This window comes from Coenobita brevimanus, chromosome 101 (assembly GCF_032717465.1).
Source record: "Coenobita brevimanus isolate Jiangsu-jjx chromosome 101, ASM3271746v2, whole genome shotgun sequence".
Taxonomy (NCBI): Eukaryota; Metazoa; Arthropoda; class Malacostraca; order Decapoda; family Coenobitidae; genus Coenobita; species Coenobita brevimanus.
Window position 1 is genome coordinate 48,932,076 of NC_137054.1, and position 21,020 is coordinate 48,953,095.

General features: G+C 43.8%; 1 protein-coding gene across 1 annotated transcript in view; it reads left to right on the plus strand.

Annotated features, from left to right (window-relative positions):
* Positions 1 to 256: 256 nt before the first annotated feature.
* The window catches only part of LOC145415139 (proteasome subunit beta type-5-like), a 140,772-nt gene continuing 120,008 nt past the window's right edge, over positions 257 to 21,020 (plus strand). Inside the window, exon 1 of the mRNA XM_080284559.1 lies at positions 257 to 478. Coding sequence (XP_080140685.1) covers positions 347 to 478 — 132 coding nt within the window. The 5' untranslated portion in view covers positions 257 to 346. The remainder of the gene's footprint in view (positions 479 to 21,020) is intronic.

The window sequence follows — 21,020 nt, forward strand, 5'->3', positions numbered from 1 at the left end:
CATCTATAATCACAGAAATGCTTAGAAAAATATAGAAAACAGCCAGGAAGAAGGGAAAGTAAATTGGTATTTCTGCTGCTGAATGTTACACAACCAGAGTTTTTAAGCAGCCATTGCCGTTACTAATTACATGACTGGTACATACAATTTACTACGGTAAAGACAGAGGTAAAGGAATATACGCGCGCTGGAAACCAAGACTTCAAAAAGACCGGTGTATCGCAGGTGAAGACGGTCCCAGTCGTCCGGTGCTTAGCAAGTCATTGGTTTGTTGTGGCGGTGCGGTGCGTACCGTGCCTCAAACTCAAAGTCATCATCAGCGACTGCTGTGTTGGTGGAGTTCACAATGGCTTTAGCATCACTACACGGCCTTCCCATCCATGCAAATCGGTGGAAGATGGTAGACACCAGTCTTGGCATAGACCATGAGGACAATTTGTCGAATCAATTTCAGCTTTACATTCCACCTCTCCCAAAGGTATGGTATTGAACGTTATCGTTAGTTTGTTTCTCCGTATAGTAAGAGCAGATGGAGAGATACTTTTTTGGGATCAAATTGTATAAGTCCCGGTAAACATACGGTTTAATTTAAGCAACAAAAATACCATACCCATTCCTCTTGCTTGTTTCCCATAGCGTATTGGATAATATCGGTTTTCAGCCCATAATCATTCCTGTCAATTTTATTATCACACTAATCTCTTCAATTTCATCAATATTTTTCTTATACACTTCCGTTGCAAATTGGTTTTAAGGAAGATATAATATTTGGGTATCCCCACCCCGCCCTCCCCCTTCCGACCCACCCGCTGGCTCAGCAAAATTTGGTTAAAACTGAGCTCTCAACGCTGCCATGAAGCAAGCCAATCACAGCCGTCACCAGATCACCTACAGCCAATCAGCATTTGTGCTGTGCCCCCCACTACCTCCTGCTTTCATTTCAAAATCAGAATAGATATGTTGGTCCAGTGCAGCAGGTCTCCCTCTGTTCCCGGCCGCATTTTTCAAAGGTATTTTGAAAACAACGATTCAAGCATTGAATTTCTTAGGTCCCACGGTGTTTTGCCCGTTTGTTCAGTGTTCCCATTTGACGAGTAAGGTATGAAGATGTAAAGTTTGAATAGTAGTGTACTTTCAGTTTGGGTTAAGTTGGGTTGGGTTAGGTTAGGTTGTTAAGTTGGATTAGGTTAGGTTAGGTTAGGTTTGGTTGGGTTAAATTAGGATAAGTTTGAGCTTCTTATTTTACCCACGAAACGTAGGTTTTTGTGATGGATTTTGGTATGATTCATTCGATTATTAGCTTCATTTCACTTGGAAATGACCATTTTCTGTTTTTCTTCTCCTTAAAACCCCTGATTCCCCAAAGATCCCCCATTATTGCAGGGGGTGAGGGGGGAGTCGTATATCAAAATATGGTCATTTCTGATGGAAATGATGCTCAAAATCGAATAAATCACATTAAAAACCATCAGAAAAACCTAGGTTTTGTGGGAAAGAGCAGTATGGGCTGAAAACCGACATTTACCGTATTTTCCTTATTTTGCACTTTTTTTGTTATTTCTTCACTATCCAGATAATGAACACTGTTCCCCTACCATACCCAGACCCTACCTATACCCATCCTCCAACCTATACCTAAAGGCACCGTCACACTAGGATAAAAGTGGCTAACATGTGAGCCAGTTTTGCGAAGCAAAACGGCTAGTAGAGTTGAGTGCCTGTCACACTCGTGTGATTTTGCGAGCAGAAACAGCTAACAGTGTCATCTGCCTTAATTGGTGCCACATGATCATTTGTAAACAAACCACCACAGAGTACCCACTCCCTTTTCCTCAGTTTCTGCAACCGCCTCACATACCGGTACTTTAGCAACTCCAGAGCCACAAAGCAGTCTACTACAGTCTTCCTTGCCGCAGGATCCATACTGGTATCAAATACTGGTCACACACTGATTTCCACTTGTTGTTTGGAAACAAAGCAGACCGTCTCCACGGCTGGTCACCAGAGTGTCTGAATACTGATTTAATGTCACGTGAAAAAAATAGAAACGATTAAAAACCACAAGAATTAAATTATGTTTACCTAACAATTTTAGTTACAGTTTCCTTCTGTGAATAACAGAATATTTTCTCACCAGTTACAAAATTACTATAGGCTCATTTGGGTTCTAATCCCACCAACAAGCTGTGAGTGAAAATTGTTATCCATTTCGCCTCACAAGTGAATATTGCTCACGGTGGGTCAGTTTGGCTAGCGGCTCACAAAAGTGGCTCGCATATTAGCCACTTGTCCCAGTGTGACACAACCTTATCCTATTTGCACAGTACCTTTGCTTAGTTTGGCAGTGTTTTCTGGTCATTCAGGCATATTTAGACATCAAAACACACACAGGAATATCCAAAGTAATGCTAAACACCAAGAAAACCATGCAGAAAAACAACTGAAAACCAAAAAACACCCTACGTATACACTATGGTACTGTATGTACAGTACCCCTCCTTATTTTGGCAGTGTTTTCTGGTCGTCCTGCCATATTTTGACATCAAAATATACATAGAATTATCCAGAATAATTTTCAACACCAAGAAAACCATGCAAAAAAACACTGTGAACCAAAAACATGCTACCTGTATGCTATTGTATGTACAGTACTGATACCCCTCCTAATTTTGGCACTATTTTCAGGTCAATCATCCTTATGTAGACATCAAAACACGCATAGGAATATCCAAAGTTCAGTAATGCTAAACTCCAAGAAAACCATGAAAAAAAAAAAAAAAAAAAAACCCTACCGATACACTACTGTACCGGTATGTACAGGGTACCCATTCTAATTTTGGCTCTGTTTTCTTGTCAGTCTGTTATATTTAGATATAAAAACACTCATAGGAGTATCCAGAGTAATGCTAAACACCAAGAAAGCCATGAAAAAAGAAGACACACAAAACCAAAAAACACCTGCCTATACTGTACACTACTGTATGTACAGTACCCCTTCTAATTTTGGCACTATTTTCTGGTCATTCTGCCTTAATGAGACATCTAAACACACACAGCATTACCCATATTAATGCTAAACATCAAGAAAACAATGCATATTCAACAAAAAACCTGAAGACTGTTTAAAAATCAGTTATCTGTGATGAGTGATTGCTCCTGGAGCTCAAAAAAAATTCCTTGACCAAATAGGCTATGCCACTGGAAATTGGTTAAATTGGAATACATGGTATACTGTACCATCATCTTCACTGGTGTTTATGCTATAAGCTAACAAAAACAAATAAAACTGATAAGTAAAAGTACAGAAATGCAGTGAGAATAAAGTGTTCAGAAGTAACTCTTGCTTTCATATAACTTCCCATCGTCCTAGTGCAAAATTTTGCCAGCACCTTCTAAGAGTTAAACATATTACAGAAGCAGAATTTCATGAGCTTTCTTGTGGATTTTGCAGAATTTCATTACAACTAATAGTAACTGAATAAATCGCAAAAAATTTAAAACCTCAGGAATCAATGTTATCACCATGGAGGTGGGAAGGGAGTGAGGGGGGAGCTGGGAGGGTATAGAGGCGGGACAGGAGGGGGTGAGAAGTGAGGCCGCAGGATTTTCTCCTCTCTGTCGTGAGGCGGATGGGCACTTTTACCATACATTTACTTGTGGCTTGCAGTGTGTTAGATGCCGAGTAGCCATGCGGAAACACTGCTCACAGTGACCGGTGGACTTTCATCGTTCGATGGAGAGGAGAATGGCTGCTGTCACCAAAAATGTACTCGTGGCTAGCGGTCTGTGTTACAGCCTCAGGAGCAGTTAGGAAAGACTTTGCCTGGTGGCCGTGCGACTTTGGACATTGGGTGGGGGTACGTACGGATGTTTTGACACTGCTTGTGGGTTACAGTCTTATTACTCGGGTGCTGGAGGTTCATTGGAAGTGATCAGATGAGCGCGCAACTTTGACCATTCAGTATGAGGCGGACGGACATTTTAGCTCTCGACGGTTGTGGATTACAACCTACTTTCCGCTCACGGCTCAAGATATCGGACAATGTCTGATACCCAGGATCGTCCTCGTCGTCATCCAACCACTCACGAACATCGTCCACATCAACATCGTCACCGTGCGTACGTAGCCATGCATGGAAGTCATCCACGTCAAACCCTAGAAAATCGTACTCCACATCAGTTCCGAGAAGCAGACGAGACCAACCATTTTCCAGAGTCTTCACAGGGACTTCCTTCCATGCACTAGCCCAGTTGTACAGCGTAGACTTGATGTTGTAGCGGCGAAGGTTTTCCAAAGTCACCTGGCCTCGTGTGTCCCGTCCCTCACTGCGCTCGTCCTCATCCTCGAGAACAACCATCACCTCGTCCAGGAACTTCCATCGGTATAGGCACTTTGTTGCCACGATCACTCCTTGGTCCATTGGTTGGATGAGAGCAGTCGTATTAGGTGGCAGAAACATGCACCTAATCCGGCCATTCTCAGCCACCAAGTCCTTGTCGCACGGGTGGGCAGGTGCATTGTCGAGGAGGAGGGGGGCCTTTACCTGGTCGCGCGGGATTCCCAGTGTCTTCGTCCGGTAATTGATGACCTCCTTGACAAAGTGGTGTTGGAACCAGTCTTTGAAGATCATGGCTGTAAACCATGCCTTCAAAGAATGGTACCAGATGACAGGAAGGACATCCATCACCCCACGAAGACACCGAGGCTGCTTTGCATGGCCAACAACAACGGGCTTAAGCCGGTGCATGCCGTTAGCATTGGCACAACACAAAGTAGATATCCGTTCCTTGGAGAGCTTGCGGCCAGGTACAAGCTTCTCCGTCTCCTCGGCTAGAGTGTTCGTTGGCAAAGAGCGATAGAATAGACCAGTTTCGTCAGCGTTGTAGACGTCACTGAGAGTGAGGCCCTCCCTGTCGATCAAGCCCTTCACCTTGTGCCGAAACTCGTCAACTCCATCCTCGTTAGCATCCAAAGCTTCGCCATGAGCTTTACAGTTGGTAAGGCCATGCCGTAACTTGAACGCAAAGAGCCAACCCTCGGATGCCTTGAAGTCTAGGGCGTCGTGAAGCCTGGCGAACGTCTCAGCAGCAGCCTTGAGCTCTGTTCCATGTACTATCACACCAGCAGCACGTTGTTGTCAATACCAAATCAACGTGGAGCGGTCGATTTCAGCAAACTTGGGAGTAAACATCACCTTCCTCTCCACGTTGCATTTGCTTCTCAACGAGAAGTCAGCTGTGTACTGCATGAGTTTGTCTCGGGATCTCTTAATATTGAACAAAGTAGATCGGGCCAGGTTGAACTCGCGGAGGATGCGGAGAGAAGACCACCCCGCATCTACTTTTTCCAATATCTCCCGTTTCTTCTCCAGAGTCAACACCACTCTCTTCCTTTTCTCAGGTGGCGGGGCCATCATCACACACACTAAGAGGAGGCCCGAGAGCAGCAGGAGTGCCTGCAGCAGGTAAGGCACCACAACAAAAGCGAGCACGTGGGCAGCCATAATGACAAGCGTGCACTCGCGGCGAGAGACAGGCGGAAAGTGGGGAGGATGCAGCGGCGCTCTGTCGGACGTCGGAGGAATGATGTGCCACAACAATGCTCTCCTGCGCCGCGCGCGGCAAGTTCAAATTACGGGCAGGATTTTTTTTTTTTTTTTTTTGATCCCGGGATGATTATGTCCGGTTAGTGGGGATGTTCGGATATTGGGCGTTCGGATATTAGAGGGTTGACTGTAAATATATATATAAATATATATATACAAGTATGTATATATTTATACAGTACCCTCGCGTCCAACACGGTAATATTGTCATGCATGGGTCACGTGTTGGACCAAAAATGTGTTGGTCAAACAATAGAGCTTATGGGGAAAAATGAATTATGTCAGCAACCCTAGGAAAAGTCACCCTAAATACCTACCATATACCTATATATATATTGGTACTATTGTAATTATAATAAATGGTACTGTGCTATGAATGATAACTAACCTTTTAGGATAGTGTTGGTGGGCTTGCTGGGAATGGAAGGTGGTATCCAAGGCTGTAGGTAGTCCTACTGGGTCCCCGGAGGATGGCTGCTGGTGTCACTAGCGGGTAATGGCTGCTGCTCCTCCTCAACCTCCCTCATAAATCCTTCGAAATCACACTCTGAATCACTATCTTCGTCCACAGCCGTGGAAGGTCCTGCTTTTGCCTATCCTAGCACTCTGTAAGCCTTCACTGCTGCCAGGATCTTGTCTTGGTTTTTTATTATGGTCCTCACGTTGGCTTCATTCATGTCGTAGGCCTTGGCAGTGTCAACTTCCTCTCCCCTTTCTTCTTCCTCTCGATGCTTTCTAGCTTGGTGGCCTGAGGGAGGTGCCGACGCTTCTTGGGGTTCTCAGAAGGCTTCCTAGGCATCGTGAGCAGGGTAAAATGCAGTAACAAGGGCAGAAAATGCAGCAAGAAAAAAGCACCTTCCAATGCGAATTATGCTACTGAGTGGCACTGTGGCAGGAGAAATTTAAACAAAACCACGTGACAGCAGAAGCGTTTTTAATTGGGCGGCATCACGATCACGTCACGATAGCGGGCGGGGAAGGCTACTTGATCAGAAGTTTTCATTGGCTATCATCATCATGGGAATGTCCAGTATGACCGTGTTGGACCGGGGGTGATCGTGCTAGTAGTGAACTCTGCGGATTTCGCCCACTTCTCGGAGCTCTGTGCGTGTTATGCTAACACACTCGTGTTGCAGTAATTAAATCGTATTAAATAATACTAATTATTTGCTCTCCGTGCTGGACGTGAATTGTGCTGGACTAACGCGTGTTGGACACGAGGGTACTGTATATATATTAATATCTATCTGTCTATCTATCTATCTGTTGCCAGACGCCTCAATCCCGTTTGGGGTGGCCACAAACAAATCGCCTCCAAGTCGCCCTGTCCCCCGCCATTTCACTCCCCTGCTCCCAACTCACACCCCCCCTCTCTCATATACTTCTTCACCCCATCTCTCCATCTCATCCTCGGCCTCCCCCTCCCTCTTTCCCCCTCCACCTCACTCACATACACTCTCTTCGTCAGTCTTTCACCCTCCATCCTCTCCACATGGCCAAACCACCTCAGTGTGTTCCTCATAATGCTTCCTATCACATCCACATCAACACCACATTTGTATATATACTGTATATTTATAAGTTGTAGGTTTATTTTTGTTCAAGTAGAATAGAAAACATTGCATAAGATTTTGAAGACAATGAATAGTGTAAAGAATGCATAAATGATGAATATATTGTTTAGTGGTGACGAATAAGCAAATGAATGAATAGTTTGCTAGCCTCTCCCCAGGCGCGCCAGGTGATGAGCTGCCTGCCTGCTTTCCTCTCTCACTCCTCCCCGCCTCTCCCACAGCCAGCAGAGACGTATTACCACGCATATAATACCTCTTCCCTTCGTTTTTCATCCATTTTCATCGATTTATGCATGTTTAGGTTTATTCCTTGATACTTTTTTTTTTTCCGAAAATATGCTGCCCCACATGGTGGTATAATAGGAGCGTTCGCGCTGAGTGGAAAATCTGCCAGACACCATCAGAAACTATGTCTCATTTTCGTTTTGACGGGCTAAGGGGGTCTTAAACTTCAGTGTTCTTTTTCTGATCGATATTTACGATATTGGTTAAGCAAATACCTTTAAAAAAATGTAAATTATTCTTACTTGTGCTATTTCACCCAAAATATCGCCTAAAATTTCATATATATTCTTCCCTAAGAAGGTTAGGATAATATCTGTCAATAAGACTGTTTTTGCACTGTAAGAAGCAAAAAAGACTTATGAATAATGACATTCATATATAATCTGATGTACAAAAAATGGCAAATATGGTCTATCCATTGTTTATATTTAATAGACTCTATAATGTAATGGCGTATCGAAGCCTGTCGCTGCCAGACGTACGAAGCAAGCCAGCTAGTGGAGTAGATCACAGAGCGAGTAAAGACACAACTGTTTTGGTTTGTTTGGAAAACTTGTTGTACCGGAGGCAGCAACTAAATATCGACATGCTTTCTTGAAGTGAATTAAGTTTTATTCTTACTCACAGGGAGTTTAATGTGTTAGTATGAATTATAATAAACTATTATTGTTGGTTAAAGATATAAATATATATTTCTATGCATGTATAAACCAAGCTGCAACTGCTGTGAAATATTTTTTATATTGCTATCAGTTTTCATGCTGCATTGACAAAGCACTGTTTTATAGAGAAGAAATAGAATATTTGCATATTTTTACAATATATAAGATGCTTGAAAAAGGCCATTCAATCATTGCCTGACGTGACTTTTTTGTCCGTCCGAAAAATTAAAATACTGGTGATATCTGGCATTTCTCCAGTCCCGCTAACGCTCCTATTGATAAGTTGCCCACCCGTAAGGAGTTAATAACCGAATGCTAAGATGCATGAAATATTGAATGAAGGTGAGATTGAGAGTACAGTAATCCCACAATTATCCAACTTAATGGAGCTAAAGGCATGTCTGGGTATTTCAGTGTCCGAATAATTTACAGTATCCTCCTACTATACCCAGACTCTATCCATACCCAGCCTCCAACCTATACCTAACCTATTTATACAGTACCTCTGCTTACTTTGGCAGTGTATTCCAGTCATTCAGGCATATTTAGACACAAAACACACATAGGAATATCCACAAAAAAAAAAAAAAAAAAAAAAAAAAAAACTACCTGTACACTACTGTATGTACAGTACACCTACTTTTGGCACTGTTTTCAGGTCAGTCTGCCATATTTAGACATCAAAACACACATAGGAATATCCAAAGTAATGCTAAACACCAAGAAAACTAGCATATTAAAAAAAAAAAAAAATGAAAACCAAAAAACACCCCACCTATACACTACTGTATGTACAGTACCCCTCCTAATTTTGGCACTTTTCAGGTCGATCTGCCATATTTAGACATCAAAGCACACATAGGAATATCCAAAGTAATGAAAAAAAAAAAAAAGCCTATACCATACAGTACTTCATGTACAGTATCCCTCCTAATTTTGGCACTCTTTTCAGGTCAGTCTGTTGTATTTAGACATCAAAACACAAATAGAATTATCCATATTCATGCTGAACACCAAGGAAACACTGCCTATACAACAAACATCCCCCAAAAAACTCAGGATGGTTGGAAAATCAGTTACCATATCCGACACTAGTGATAACTGCTACCAGTCCTCGAAAAAATTCCATGGCCAAATATTCCACTGGAAATTGGCTAAATTGGTATAAATGGTATACCATCATCTTTGCTGGTGTTTATACTACAAGGTAATAAAAACACAGAAAACTGATGAGTAAATGTACAAAAATGCAGTGAGAATAAATTGGGTTCAAGAGGAAAACTTACCTTCATATAACTTCCCACCATCCCAGTGCAAAATTTTGCACTTACCATCCAATAGTTAAGCACATGTCTAGATGCATAATTTCATGAGCTTTTTCTTGGTCACTTCGGAATTTCGATACGATTCAAATAAATTGCCAAAGAATTTAAAAACTCATGAATCAGTGCTATCTGCACGAAGGAGGGGAGGGAATGAGGGGGGAGCCAGGAGGGTATGGAGGAGGGACTGGGAGAGGGAGGAAGCAAGGCTGTGAGCAGGATTTTCACCCTTCTGTCACGAGGCGGACGGGCACTCATATCATACCTTTACTTATGGCTTGTGATCTGTTAGACGCATGGTGGCCATCCGGAAACAAAACTCCCAGTGACTAGGCGACTTTTGACGTTCGGTAGAGCTGCAGATGGACGTTGTCACCGAACATGTACTTGTGGCTTGTGGTCTGTGTTCGATGCGTGGTGGCAGTTGGGAAAAACTTAGTCCGGTGGCCTTGCGACTTTGGACACGTGGTGGGGATGCGTATGGATGTTTTGACACCGCATGTGGATTGCAGTCATATTACTTGGGTGCTGGAAGTTCGTTGGGCATGATCAGACCAATGCGCAACCTTGACCATTCAGTACAAGGGCTGACAAACATTTTAGCTCTGGTTGGGGTAACAGCCCATTTCCTGCTCACGGCTTGAGCCCAGTGGTCACGGTACCAAATGTTTGAGCATCTCGGCTGGCCGGCCAAAGTTCTCTGGGATTTTTATGTCCAGATAATAGTAAGTAAATTCGGATAATGGTTTAACAGAGCCAAGGTCCAGTATCCAGATAATGAACTGGTCCAGATACAGCACGTCCGGATGAATGAGGGATTACTGTATTTGAACACTAAACGTTGGAATGATTACTATGAGAAAGGAAAACCTAACGAGGAGTCTCGTTTGTCGGGACAGATGCCAAGAAATGCTGAACAGACATATTGATGTAAGTATCCATTAGTCATAGGGGGAGAAAAAATTGGAGGCTGCATAGAAGGGGAGAGGAAAAAGAGAAGTATGATGCGATTTACGAGATCGCTCATGATTACTAGGGTTGGTAATTGACACAGTAGACTTATCGACAGGTAGCAACTCATGGTAAATGACTGGACATATTGATAATAATATTGATGGAATCAGTAAAGTTTTTAAAGCCTTATAATTTAGTGATTTTTGTTTTTAGCCGGTTATAGCAGCAAGGGTTATTCATGCATGTGTTCGTCTCATTCAGATACAACGCTAGCCATGACCATATGTAAGACATAATGTAGGTTATTCTTTAAAGGTCTGAAGAACCACTTTTCTGTCAAAACTTAGAGCGTGAGTGAAGATCATTAAGTCTAATGCAATGTACTGTGAGCATGTTGAACTGAATATAGCGGTTGGTTCACTCTGGCAGTCTGAAGATTATTTCTGTGACCTTGATGTTGTTGAGGAGAAACTGATAGAACTTTTTCTGTTGAGAGAGTGAGACTCAGTTTGTTTTGGAAGCTGAATGAAGCTTGCTTCAGGAGTCATTAACAACATAAGTTGAAGGAGTTGGGTCCTGGACTGAAGAAGATGGGGACTCAAGTCTTGCATATGAGTTACATAATAACCCTGGGTTATCTTTTCTCAGCCTATCGAAATGGACGGTTTCTGATGCCCGAGTATCTGGATTCCATATTTTGTATTTGCTACCATGTTCTTTAGCCAATACATGGAATGGCCCAGAAAACTTAGGAAAAAATTTGGTATGATGTTCCCAAGATTTAATCGTAACTGTATCTCCAATATCAAAAGAGGAAAATTCAGTTGGTTTATCTATCTATCTATTGCCAGACGTCATAATCCCCTAAGGGGTGGTCATTTGACTTTGAGTTATTTGTTTTACGAGGAGGGGCACTAACCCTCCACCAACCCACTTGTTGACATGTAGGGAGCTTGTTTATCCTGTTTTTAAATCACTTCAGTCCTAGAAGCTGCCAAACTTTTGTGAACATCATTATGAATGGACTGAAATACTGACATCTGAGTTGTTGCGTAGTCATGTACATTGTAGACTGGCTGTGGTATTTGGCAGAAAATTTAATATGGTAGGGCCTTATCATGACCAGACAGAATGTAATAGGGAGATGCAGCCACTTGGGGCAACCAATCCTGCCATGCATTCTTCATGCAACTGACAAGAGGACAAAGAATTTCCCAAATCTTTCTGTTAGCTCGTTTTACCAGACCATTTGAGGCTGGATGGTAAGATGCGGCAAAGGTCTACTTAATGTCTTACTGGCGACAAGTTTCCTTGAGGAATTGGTTATGGAATTCCGTACCATTATCAGATAAGAACACCTTAGGTGTAGTAAATGGGCAGATTATGTGTAACAGTGGCATGGGCCACTTCATTGGCTGACCAAGAGACCAGTGGCACCAAAACAACAAACTCTGAGAAATGATCAACGGTTACGAATAGATATTGAGAGCCCTTATACCTTCGTGGAAGCTGAAGTATATCAATAGCCACGGTATCCCAAGGTTTCTCGGGGTTGGATATTCTAGAATAGGAGCAGGCTTTCCAGTAGTACCCTTATGTTGGGGACATGCCTGACAGAGGAGATTATGATTCTCTATATCCTTCCTCATTGTGAGCCAATAATATTTCATTCTGGCCTCACACGAGCATCTGTCTCTCCCAGGATGCCCCGCACGTGGAACATCATGCACCAGAGAGAGAACGGATTCCTTAAGGGTAGAAAGAACCAGAAGTTGGAAAACCTGGAACTCCAGTCTGATACACTTATAAAGTACCGTATATTGTGATATAATTGAAATTGTGTGAGTGGAACAAGTAAACAGAGGAGAGTGGTTTCATCTCCAGACTCTTGAGCATATATGACTGTAGACTGCAGGAGATCCTTGTGTTTCTCGTTAACTATCTGTAGACAGAAATTGGACAACTGTTGTGCAGCAGAAACAGAAATATTGCAACTGAGTGCATCAGCAACTACATTGGCACAGCCTGGAAGATATTCAAATGTAGGCTGAAATTGTGGTAGGTGATGGTGACCATCATCCACTCACTTGACTTAGTGCTGCCTACTTCTTCCTTAGCCTTTATCATTCTTTTTCTGTGCCTGCCCTCCTCTCTTCCTATTTCTCCCATCTTTCCTGTCACTTTTTATTGCTTTTCTTTCCATTATAGGTGGCTTTACATTGAGTAACAAGCCAAATGGTTTCCTGTAAGCCAAGAAACCATTTACAACGCTGGGTGTTAACCTTATAACCAAACTATACGTGCTCCCTGCGTGTCAACAAGTAGGTTGGTGGAGGGTTAATGCCCCGCCCCATAAAACAAATAACTTGAAGTCAAATGGCCACCCCTTACGTGATTTTGGCGTCTGGCAATAGATAGATAGATAGGCTCAAATTCTTGAATTATTAAATACCATCAAGCAAGTTTGCCTGTAAGATTCTTGCCCTTGAAAAATTCAGTAACTGCAGCATGATCAGTGTAGATGGTGATATTATAGCCCAAAATGATGTCACGGAAATGTTTAAGAACCCAAACGACAGATAGTGTTTTGAGATGAGTTGCTGAGTAATGCTTTTCTGCATCATCAAGAATGCTTCTAGCATAGGCAGTGGCATGCCAGTGGCCATTAGTTTCTTGCTGCATGAGTACAGCACCCAGATCAAGTGAAGAAGCATCCATACACAGTATGAATGGTATGGCATAATCAGGAAAAGCTAGAATTGGTGCATTACTGAGTGCAGCCATTATATCACTGAAGGTTTTATCCTGTGCAGATCCCCAATGGAAAGGAGCATCTTTCTTTAGAAGTTTTGTGAGGGGTGATGCAATGATTGCATATCCCTTGATGGAGCAGCGTTAATAGCCACTTAAACCTAAGAAGCCTTCATTTGGTCAGCACTGATAGGTACTGGAAAGTCTCTGTCTCCCTGAATCTTATCTGGGAGTGTGTGGATCCCATCACCATCTACTGCACGACCTAAGAATTTGATTTTCGACTTTAGGAAATTGCATTTGGAGAGTTTGGGTTTAAGTCCAGCGGTTTGGAACTTGTGAAGGACCTGGCGAAGCTTGGAGAAATGACTTTGAATGTATTTACTGACAATAATAAGATCATCTAAATAAAAAAAGACAGTATTACCAAGCATGCTAGCAGACAAAGTATTAATAACGTGCTGCAATGTCAGTGGTGCATTTTGAAGCCCGAAAGGCATGCGAAGGAACTCAAAATGATCCTGTTTAGTACTGAAAGCTGTGATCTGTCCTAACTCTTCATCTTATGGAATTTGCCAGCATCCACCATGTTAAGTCAAGATTGCTGAAAACAGAATTTCATTTACCTAAAGCCATGTCATGACAGATGGGCAGAGGGTAGCAGTCTGGGACTGTTACTTCATTAACGCGGCGGAAGTCAATAACTGGACAAAATCCACTGTTTTTCTTGGGAACAAGGAAAAGAGAAGAATTCCATGGGGAGGGTTCAGTGCATGTAACTCCTTGATCCAACATATTTGATACTTCCTTCTCTTCTGTTTGTCTTTGCTCATGTGGAAGGCAATATGCAGGAACATATACTGGATGAGTCTCTGGCTTAAGGGAAATCTGATGCTGTATTAAATCTGTCGAAGCCAGTGGCTCACCAGGAAGGGCAAGAACGCCAGATAACTCATTTAGAAGATCCAACAATCTTTTTCTCTCATGATGGTGATCAGTAATTTTAATATGGGGAGCTATGAACCCATTCTTGTCGAGGGGCTGTTGTGGAGTAGACTGAATTGAAGCAGTGGGGAAGTTACTTTGCACTTCTTGAACTTTAGTATGATAAGCCAAGACCCTAACTAAACAACAGCCATCTTGCATTGTAATAGGGCCAAAACATCAGTCAGACCACCAGCCCTAACTGTGCTTAAGGTGGACTCAAGTGACAGGCCTTTCACACATACTGTCTCACTCAAGCACACCAAATTTGTACCCTCATGCACATCTGGCAGCCGGACTGGGACTTTTGTAAGGGTTTAGCACTGGAGTCATTGGTCACCCAACAGTACAGCCGAAACCAAGGTCCAGTCCAATCCACTTACATTTAAGAAGTCACTGACTCTACCAGGAGGAGTGCCACACGTAATGATGGACTCCTGATCTAACCCTGATGACTCCATAGACAGACTCCCCGAACTCTGTGAAGGAATAGCCATCAGAATGACACCCAGATGAAGTAAAGAGTTGGCAGGAGACAAGGCATTATGACTTACTAGACTATAAGTAATAGAATTTGTACTAGGATGAATGTCGCTGTCATATTGGCCCTTTGTTTCTGGACCAAGCAGGCCATCTGCAGGTAAGGGGAAGTTCTTAGTAACGTGATAATCTGCACAAATGGGTCGAGCAGAGCGTGACATTCGAAGTGTAAGAGTAAGCATAGCAACCATACCTAAGAGATCCACAGTAACACCGGACAGCTGGGTGTCAGGTGGACAAATGGACCAGTGCGTGTGTGGCATTCAATTCATTATTCCCGTTATGGATGACCGAGAAATAAGATTAGTGCACACTCCAGAGTCCATAGCGAGTGATATTACATCTGCCAACCTGCCAAGGGACGGACAAAATACTGTATCCACATTTTGTAGTGCAGCTGTGATTGAAGCAGCGGTAGACCTTTTTGTTTGTCCTTGATCGTTTGACTGACAGCGCTGACATTCCACCGTCTGACATAATCGACGATTTGCATAACCAGTCTCTTGTTGGAGAACATGGGAGCACTGATCTGTATTATGACCAAACTACTGATGGACAATGCACCACTTAGTACTGCCATGATGTAGTGGAGTGCAATTCATGTTGTCTTGAACTGAACGTTGTTGGTTGCATTGAGAGACTGACTGGAAGAATGATTAAGATGATTTCCAATGAGGACAAGTGGTGCACAACACCGAGGCAGAGAGCGAATTTGCCTGGTCATTCCTAAAAAAAACATTTATCTGTTGTATGGCCATATTTCTTGCACTCAGAACAAAATGGCTTTTTCTTAGGCTTCGTTTCTGTGGTGGGTAGAATGGGAGTATTTCCACTGGAAGTAGTTATTGGTGCAGTGGCACTTGGGTATGAATATTAGCTTCCCAGCTTAATTTCCTCTGCTAGTTCAACCAAAATGTCTGTGGGTTTATACTCAAATCTGGCGGCTTTCTCTCTGTCTTGGTCATGGAGGCACTAAACTAATTGTGTGTACTCAATCAGGTTTATCACATTTTCTTTAGGCAAGGCTGTCATCATTATGCCACCCAGAATTTTCTCATGGCTGAGCTCTGAGAAGATCACAAGGTTAAAATATTTTCCACGGTCCTGTCTCACATATCCAAACCCAACCCAAAGACCCAGCTGTACCTTTTCCAAAAGTGCTTTTGTGGTAGGTGGGGGCGCTCACCATCCACTCACTCGTTGTAGTGCTGCTCTTGGGTGTCTGCCCTTTCCACTCCTTCCTTCTTTCCTTCATTCCTCTTCTGTCTTTCTTTACTTCATTCTTTCCTCGTCCGTCTGCCTACAGGTGACTACATTCCCTTTTCTGTCTTTCCTTCATTCTTTCCTCTTCCTTCTGCCTATGGGTGACTCTACACTGAGTGACAAGCCAAATGGTTTCTTGTACACCAGGAAACCATATACTGTACTGTGCTGGATGGTAACCATATAACCAACTTATGGTGCCTGGTGGTTTAGTGGGTAATTATGACACTTCAGTTGGATTGAGCCGGTGAAGGTTTATATCCAAGGGGTGGTTGGGTTTATTGCTTGTGCAGTGCCACTCAGGGATGAGTGAGGCTGGTCACTCTGATCTTAAATGTCAAGACCAACTTGCCTAGCCCCGGGCTTCTGCGCTCCTCATGGGGCAACGTAGGATTGGATGATGGATGGATGGATGGACTGATCAAAGCGCGCTTGAACCTATCATAGTCTTTGATTCGAGATGCAGCTTTGAAAGCAGACGCCTTGAGAACATCGGCTGCAAGACTACCTGGCTTGATATGTGAATGGATGAAAGAAATCTTATCGTCTACACTCGCAATGCTACTGTTGTGCATAACATCCTTGCAGTCTGAGAGGGAAGTTTGAATGCTATAATTTTTATCTTCTCCAGAAAATTTGTGTACGGCATGGCTCTGTGGCAAGACCTTAATTGTTGCACCTGGAGGTGAAGACATGCTTGATGGAGGGTTAGTGTGAGTGAAAGAGAAGAAGTTGGAAAGGTTCTTCCTGAATGATGTTTACAAGACACTCATACTGTTTGTTCCAGTGTTAGAACAAACAGTACAAGTGTCCAAAAACTTTTCTAAACCCTTGAGAGACAGAGATATTTACAGGTGTATTTGAAACTAAATGGAGAGGTGAGAGTGTGAGAGAATGGGAGTATAGATGGGGTATGTGTGCAGGAGTAGTTGAGAATGAGAGGGCAAAAGAAAGAGTGTGTATAGTTGTGAGTAAAAGATGGAAGAAGAACATAAGTGAGTATGGATCAGTTGGGTCAAGGATTGTGGGTAAGATTGAAAGTTGGAATACAGATGTGGGCGATTGTGTGCGTGTATGTGCCAACGCAAGATCGTGCAGGCAGAGTGAGAGAAGAGTTCTGGACAAATGTGGAAGTGTGTATGGAAAAGTTTGGAAGGAATGAGAGAGTATTTTTGATTGGTGATATGAATGGTAAAGTAGGGAATGTGAAGGTGGATGGAATAGTTGGTGAGTGGGGTGTGCCTGCTGAGATAGATGAGAATGGCAGTGCATTAGTGGACATTTGTGCTGGGAGGGGGTTGGTGATGGCCAATACCCTCTTCAGGCATAAAATGATCCACAGGTATACATGGTGAGTTATGAGAAGGGTGGGTGGTGAACTGAACGAAAGGAAGGCAATGATTGATTATGTGTGTGCGGATGAAAGGATGCAAAGATGTGTAATGGATGCAAGAGCTTATAGAGGTTGGGGGAGTGGACTTTCTGACCACTACTTGGTGGTGGCCAGGATCAAGATACAAATAAGATAGAGAAATAGAAGAAGGGGAGGATGGGAAGCAGGAGTATTTGCAAGGAGAGTGGAAAGGTTACAAGAGGATGAGAAAAAGGCAGAATATAAGAGAGAAGTGGAGGAACGATTGGGCAAATATGAATTAGAGCAGGTGGGGGATGTGGAAAGTGTGTGCAGGATATTCACAGAAGAGATATGTGCAGCATGTGATGTGGTGTGTGGGATGAAAAGAAGACGGAGGGGGGTGCAAGGAACAGCGTGGTGGAATGAAGAGGTGAGATAGTCTGTGGCACAAAAGAAGAAAGCATACAATGAATGGATGAGAAATAGGGGCGTGGAAGAAGTTGAGAGGCGTAAGAGAGAGTTATATGTAGTAAGGAAGAGAGAGGTGAAAAGATTAGTAAGAGAGAGTAAGAAGAGAGTGGACGAGGAATTTGGAAGGAATTTGAGTGTAAAGTGGAGGGACTATAAGAAAATGTTCTTGAGAGAGGTGAAGAGAGTAAGACAATGTGGAAGTGAAGTTAGCAGGGGAGTGAAAGATAAAAATGGGAGATTACTAGTGGAGAAGGGAGAAAGAGTGAGCAGATGGAGAGAACTCTTTAAGGAATTGTTGAACATAGAGGATGGAAGTAATGCGAGTATAAGTGGCTGGGGAATGGCTGGGAGAAGGAGGGAGGTGAGAAGACAGGAAGAAATCAGTAGGATAGAAGTTGTGGAAGCAATGAAGAAAGTTAAATTGGGGAAAACCCCAGGAATTGATGGAGTGTGTGGTGAAATGCTGAAGCATGGGGGAGATATAATAGTAGAATGGGTGTGGAAGATGTTCAGATTGGCCTGGGAGGAAGGTAGAGTCCTGGAGGACTGGAAGTCAGGTATAATTATTCCCTTGTACAAAGACAAAGGGGAAAAAGAAGTGTGTGGTAATCATAGGGGCATTTGTCTTCTTAGTATAATACGACAAGTGTATGGTTGGATACTTATTGACAAAGTTAGAGAAAGAACAGAGGAATTAGTTGGAGAAGAACAGGGAGGCTTTAGGAAGGGAAGAGGTTGTGTAGATCAGATATTCATTCTTAGATCTTTAGTGGAAAAGTTTCTAGAGAAGGGAAAGAAGTTGTATGTGGCTTTCATGGATTTGGAGAAAGCATATGACAGGGTCAATAGACAAGGATTGTGGAAAGTATTAAGAATATATGGAGTAGATGGGAAGTTGTTGAGTGCTGTGAAGAGTATGTATGATGGTGCTAAGACTGCAGTGCATGTGGATGGTGAACTGAGTGAATTTTTTCTCTTTGAAGGTTGGGTTGAAACAGGGATGTGTCATGTCTCCTTGGTTGTTCAATCTGTACATGGATGGGATAATAAAAGAGGTACAAGGTAGGGTAGTGGATGTTGGAGTGGCCCTGGTGAGAGAGGGTAGTGTTTGGAAACTCCCTGTACTGTTGTTTGCAGATGATACTGTACTGTGTTGTTGAGTGAAGATGAAGGGGAGCTGCAAGGCTTGGTGGATGAGTTTGGGAGTGTGTGTAAGAAACAGAATCTAAAGGTGAATGTAGGGAAGAGTAAAGTGATAGTCTTTGAGAGAGGTGAAGTCAGTGAATGTACAGTGAGGCTGGATGATTAGGAATTGGAAAATGTGAGTATGTAGTAGTAGTAGTTGTTCCCTAGGCAGACTGGTCGAACAGCCCCGAGCCCCTTAGGAAGGCCATGGCCGAGACCGGGCTTTCCCACAGAGCTCTCAAAGAGTGTATGTTATGTTGTTGGCCTAGGTGATTGTGTGCAATGTAGTCTTCCATAATGTGCTTAACCCCTTAAACGCGGATCGTCGCGTTTGTGACGCTTGGCGAAAAGGACATAACGGCGGATTGTCGCGTTTGCGATTCTAGTACATCTTGAATAACCGCAGGCAAGCAGGCTCCAGCTGGTATTGTCTTATCAGTACCGCCACCCTTTAGCTACTTTTAGCACACTTGACCTTTGTACCACTGACCTCTGTTGTTGCCAAGTATCATTTTTTTTTCCCACTCACGCACCGCTGCCCGGCCCCCCCCCCCCTCGTCGTGCGATATGGCAGCGCGCGGACAGCTCAGACGTGTCAATCTGCGCCTTCCTCTCACAAGCACTTTATGCTAATTGGAAACGCTTGTTTCCCCAGTTGTCACACTAGCATTTTTTCCCGCGGTTTGCCCCTGTTTAGTGTCAATTTACCGCAATCTTTGAAGGTGACACCATGTCTCGCTCAAGCTCTTCCGAGTCTGTGCCTTCCAGCCCTCCGGAAAAGGGCTTTGTGACCTCTACCCCGTCCAAACCCTTACTAGGAATTGCTAAGGGCCTTAGTGACTCGGCTATAGGCATTGAATTGTTGAAAGCGTCAATGGATTATGGTAGTGACGTCGGAGTGTTATCGAGCCTTGCCGAGTCACACTCTATCGAGTGCTAAGTCTGAGGTGCCTGAAGTGACAATTCCTGTGCCCAGCACCTCAACAGGCAAGGCTCCAGCGAAAAGGGGACTAGTGTATGGAAAGGGGGCCAAGAGGAGGCGAAGTGGTGACCCCGGTTCCCAGCCATTGTCTTCCTCAGACCAGCCATTGTCCCCTACACCAGGTCACGCCGCCGCCATACCGCCACGCACTCCCAGCCCCATTCTCTCGTCGTCATCTTCTGCTGTGCTTTCTCCAGAGTCTTCGGAGTCTCCTTCACCACCTCAGAAGGGAAGTAAGCAGTCTGGTTTACGTAGAGGTTTCTGTAGGCCCCGTGTTCATGCTGGTAGGAGTAGGAAAGTGTCGCCTAGTGTTAGAGTTAGTGGTAAGGTTACTCGCACTAGGCAACTCACCACTCAGGCCACTGTGAGTGACCTTGAACCTTCTCCTTATCTCCCCACCACCACCGACACGACCTAGCACAGCCTCTGCCACACGGCCTGCCTCACCCCCCGCCACCCCCACCACCTCCCAGCCTAGGCAGGGCATTCTGGATGCCTTCGTGTGGTCTGAGGGCTCAGATTTTGTGCCAGAGGATCTGCCCTTTGATGCCAGTGGTTGTGGGATACAGGCTGACTTCCCTGTCCCCGAGGATGGTGAATGTCTGGACTACCTGTTGGCCTTCCTGGATAACGAAGTCATGGAGCAGATTTGTACCGAGACAAACAGGTACGAAGGGCAATCTGCTGCAGTTCGTGAAGGTGAAGCTGCAATGCCATCCACGTCGCGGATGGCAGCATGGGTTCCTGTTACGATCCGGGAACTATTTGTGTTCATCGGCTTGATGCTTTTCATGCCACATAACTGGAAGCACAAGCTCGAGGAGTACTGGAGTGGTGACGATCTTTGCCCCACACCCATCTTCAACAAGTACATGAGTCGTGATCGTTTCAGGCAACTCATGACGTACCTTCACTTTGCCAACAATGACGAGCCTTCCCAAACTGACCCACTATGGAAAGTGAGGGGAATCCTGAACCTGATCAAGGACAAGTTTATGATGTTCCTTCGGCCCTTCAAGAAAGTTGTGATTGACGAGTCCTTGGTTTTGTTCAGGGGCCGTCTTCGGTTCGTGCAGTATATTCCTAG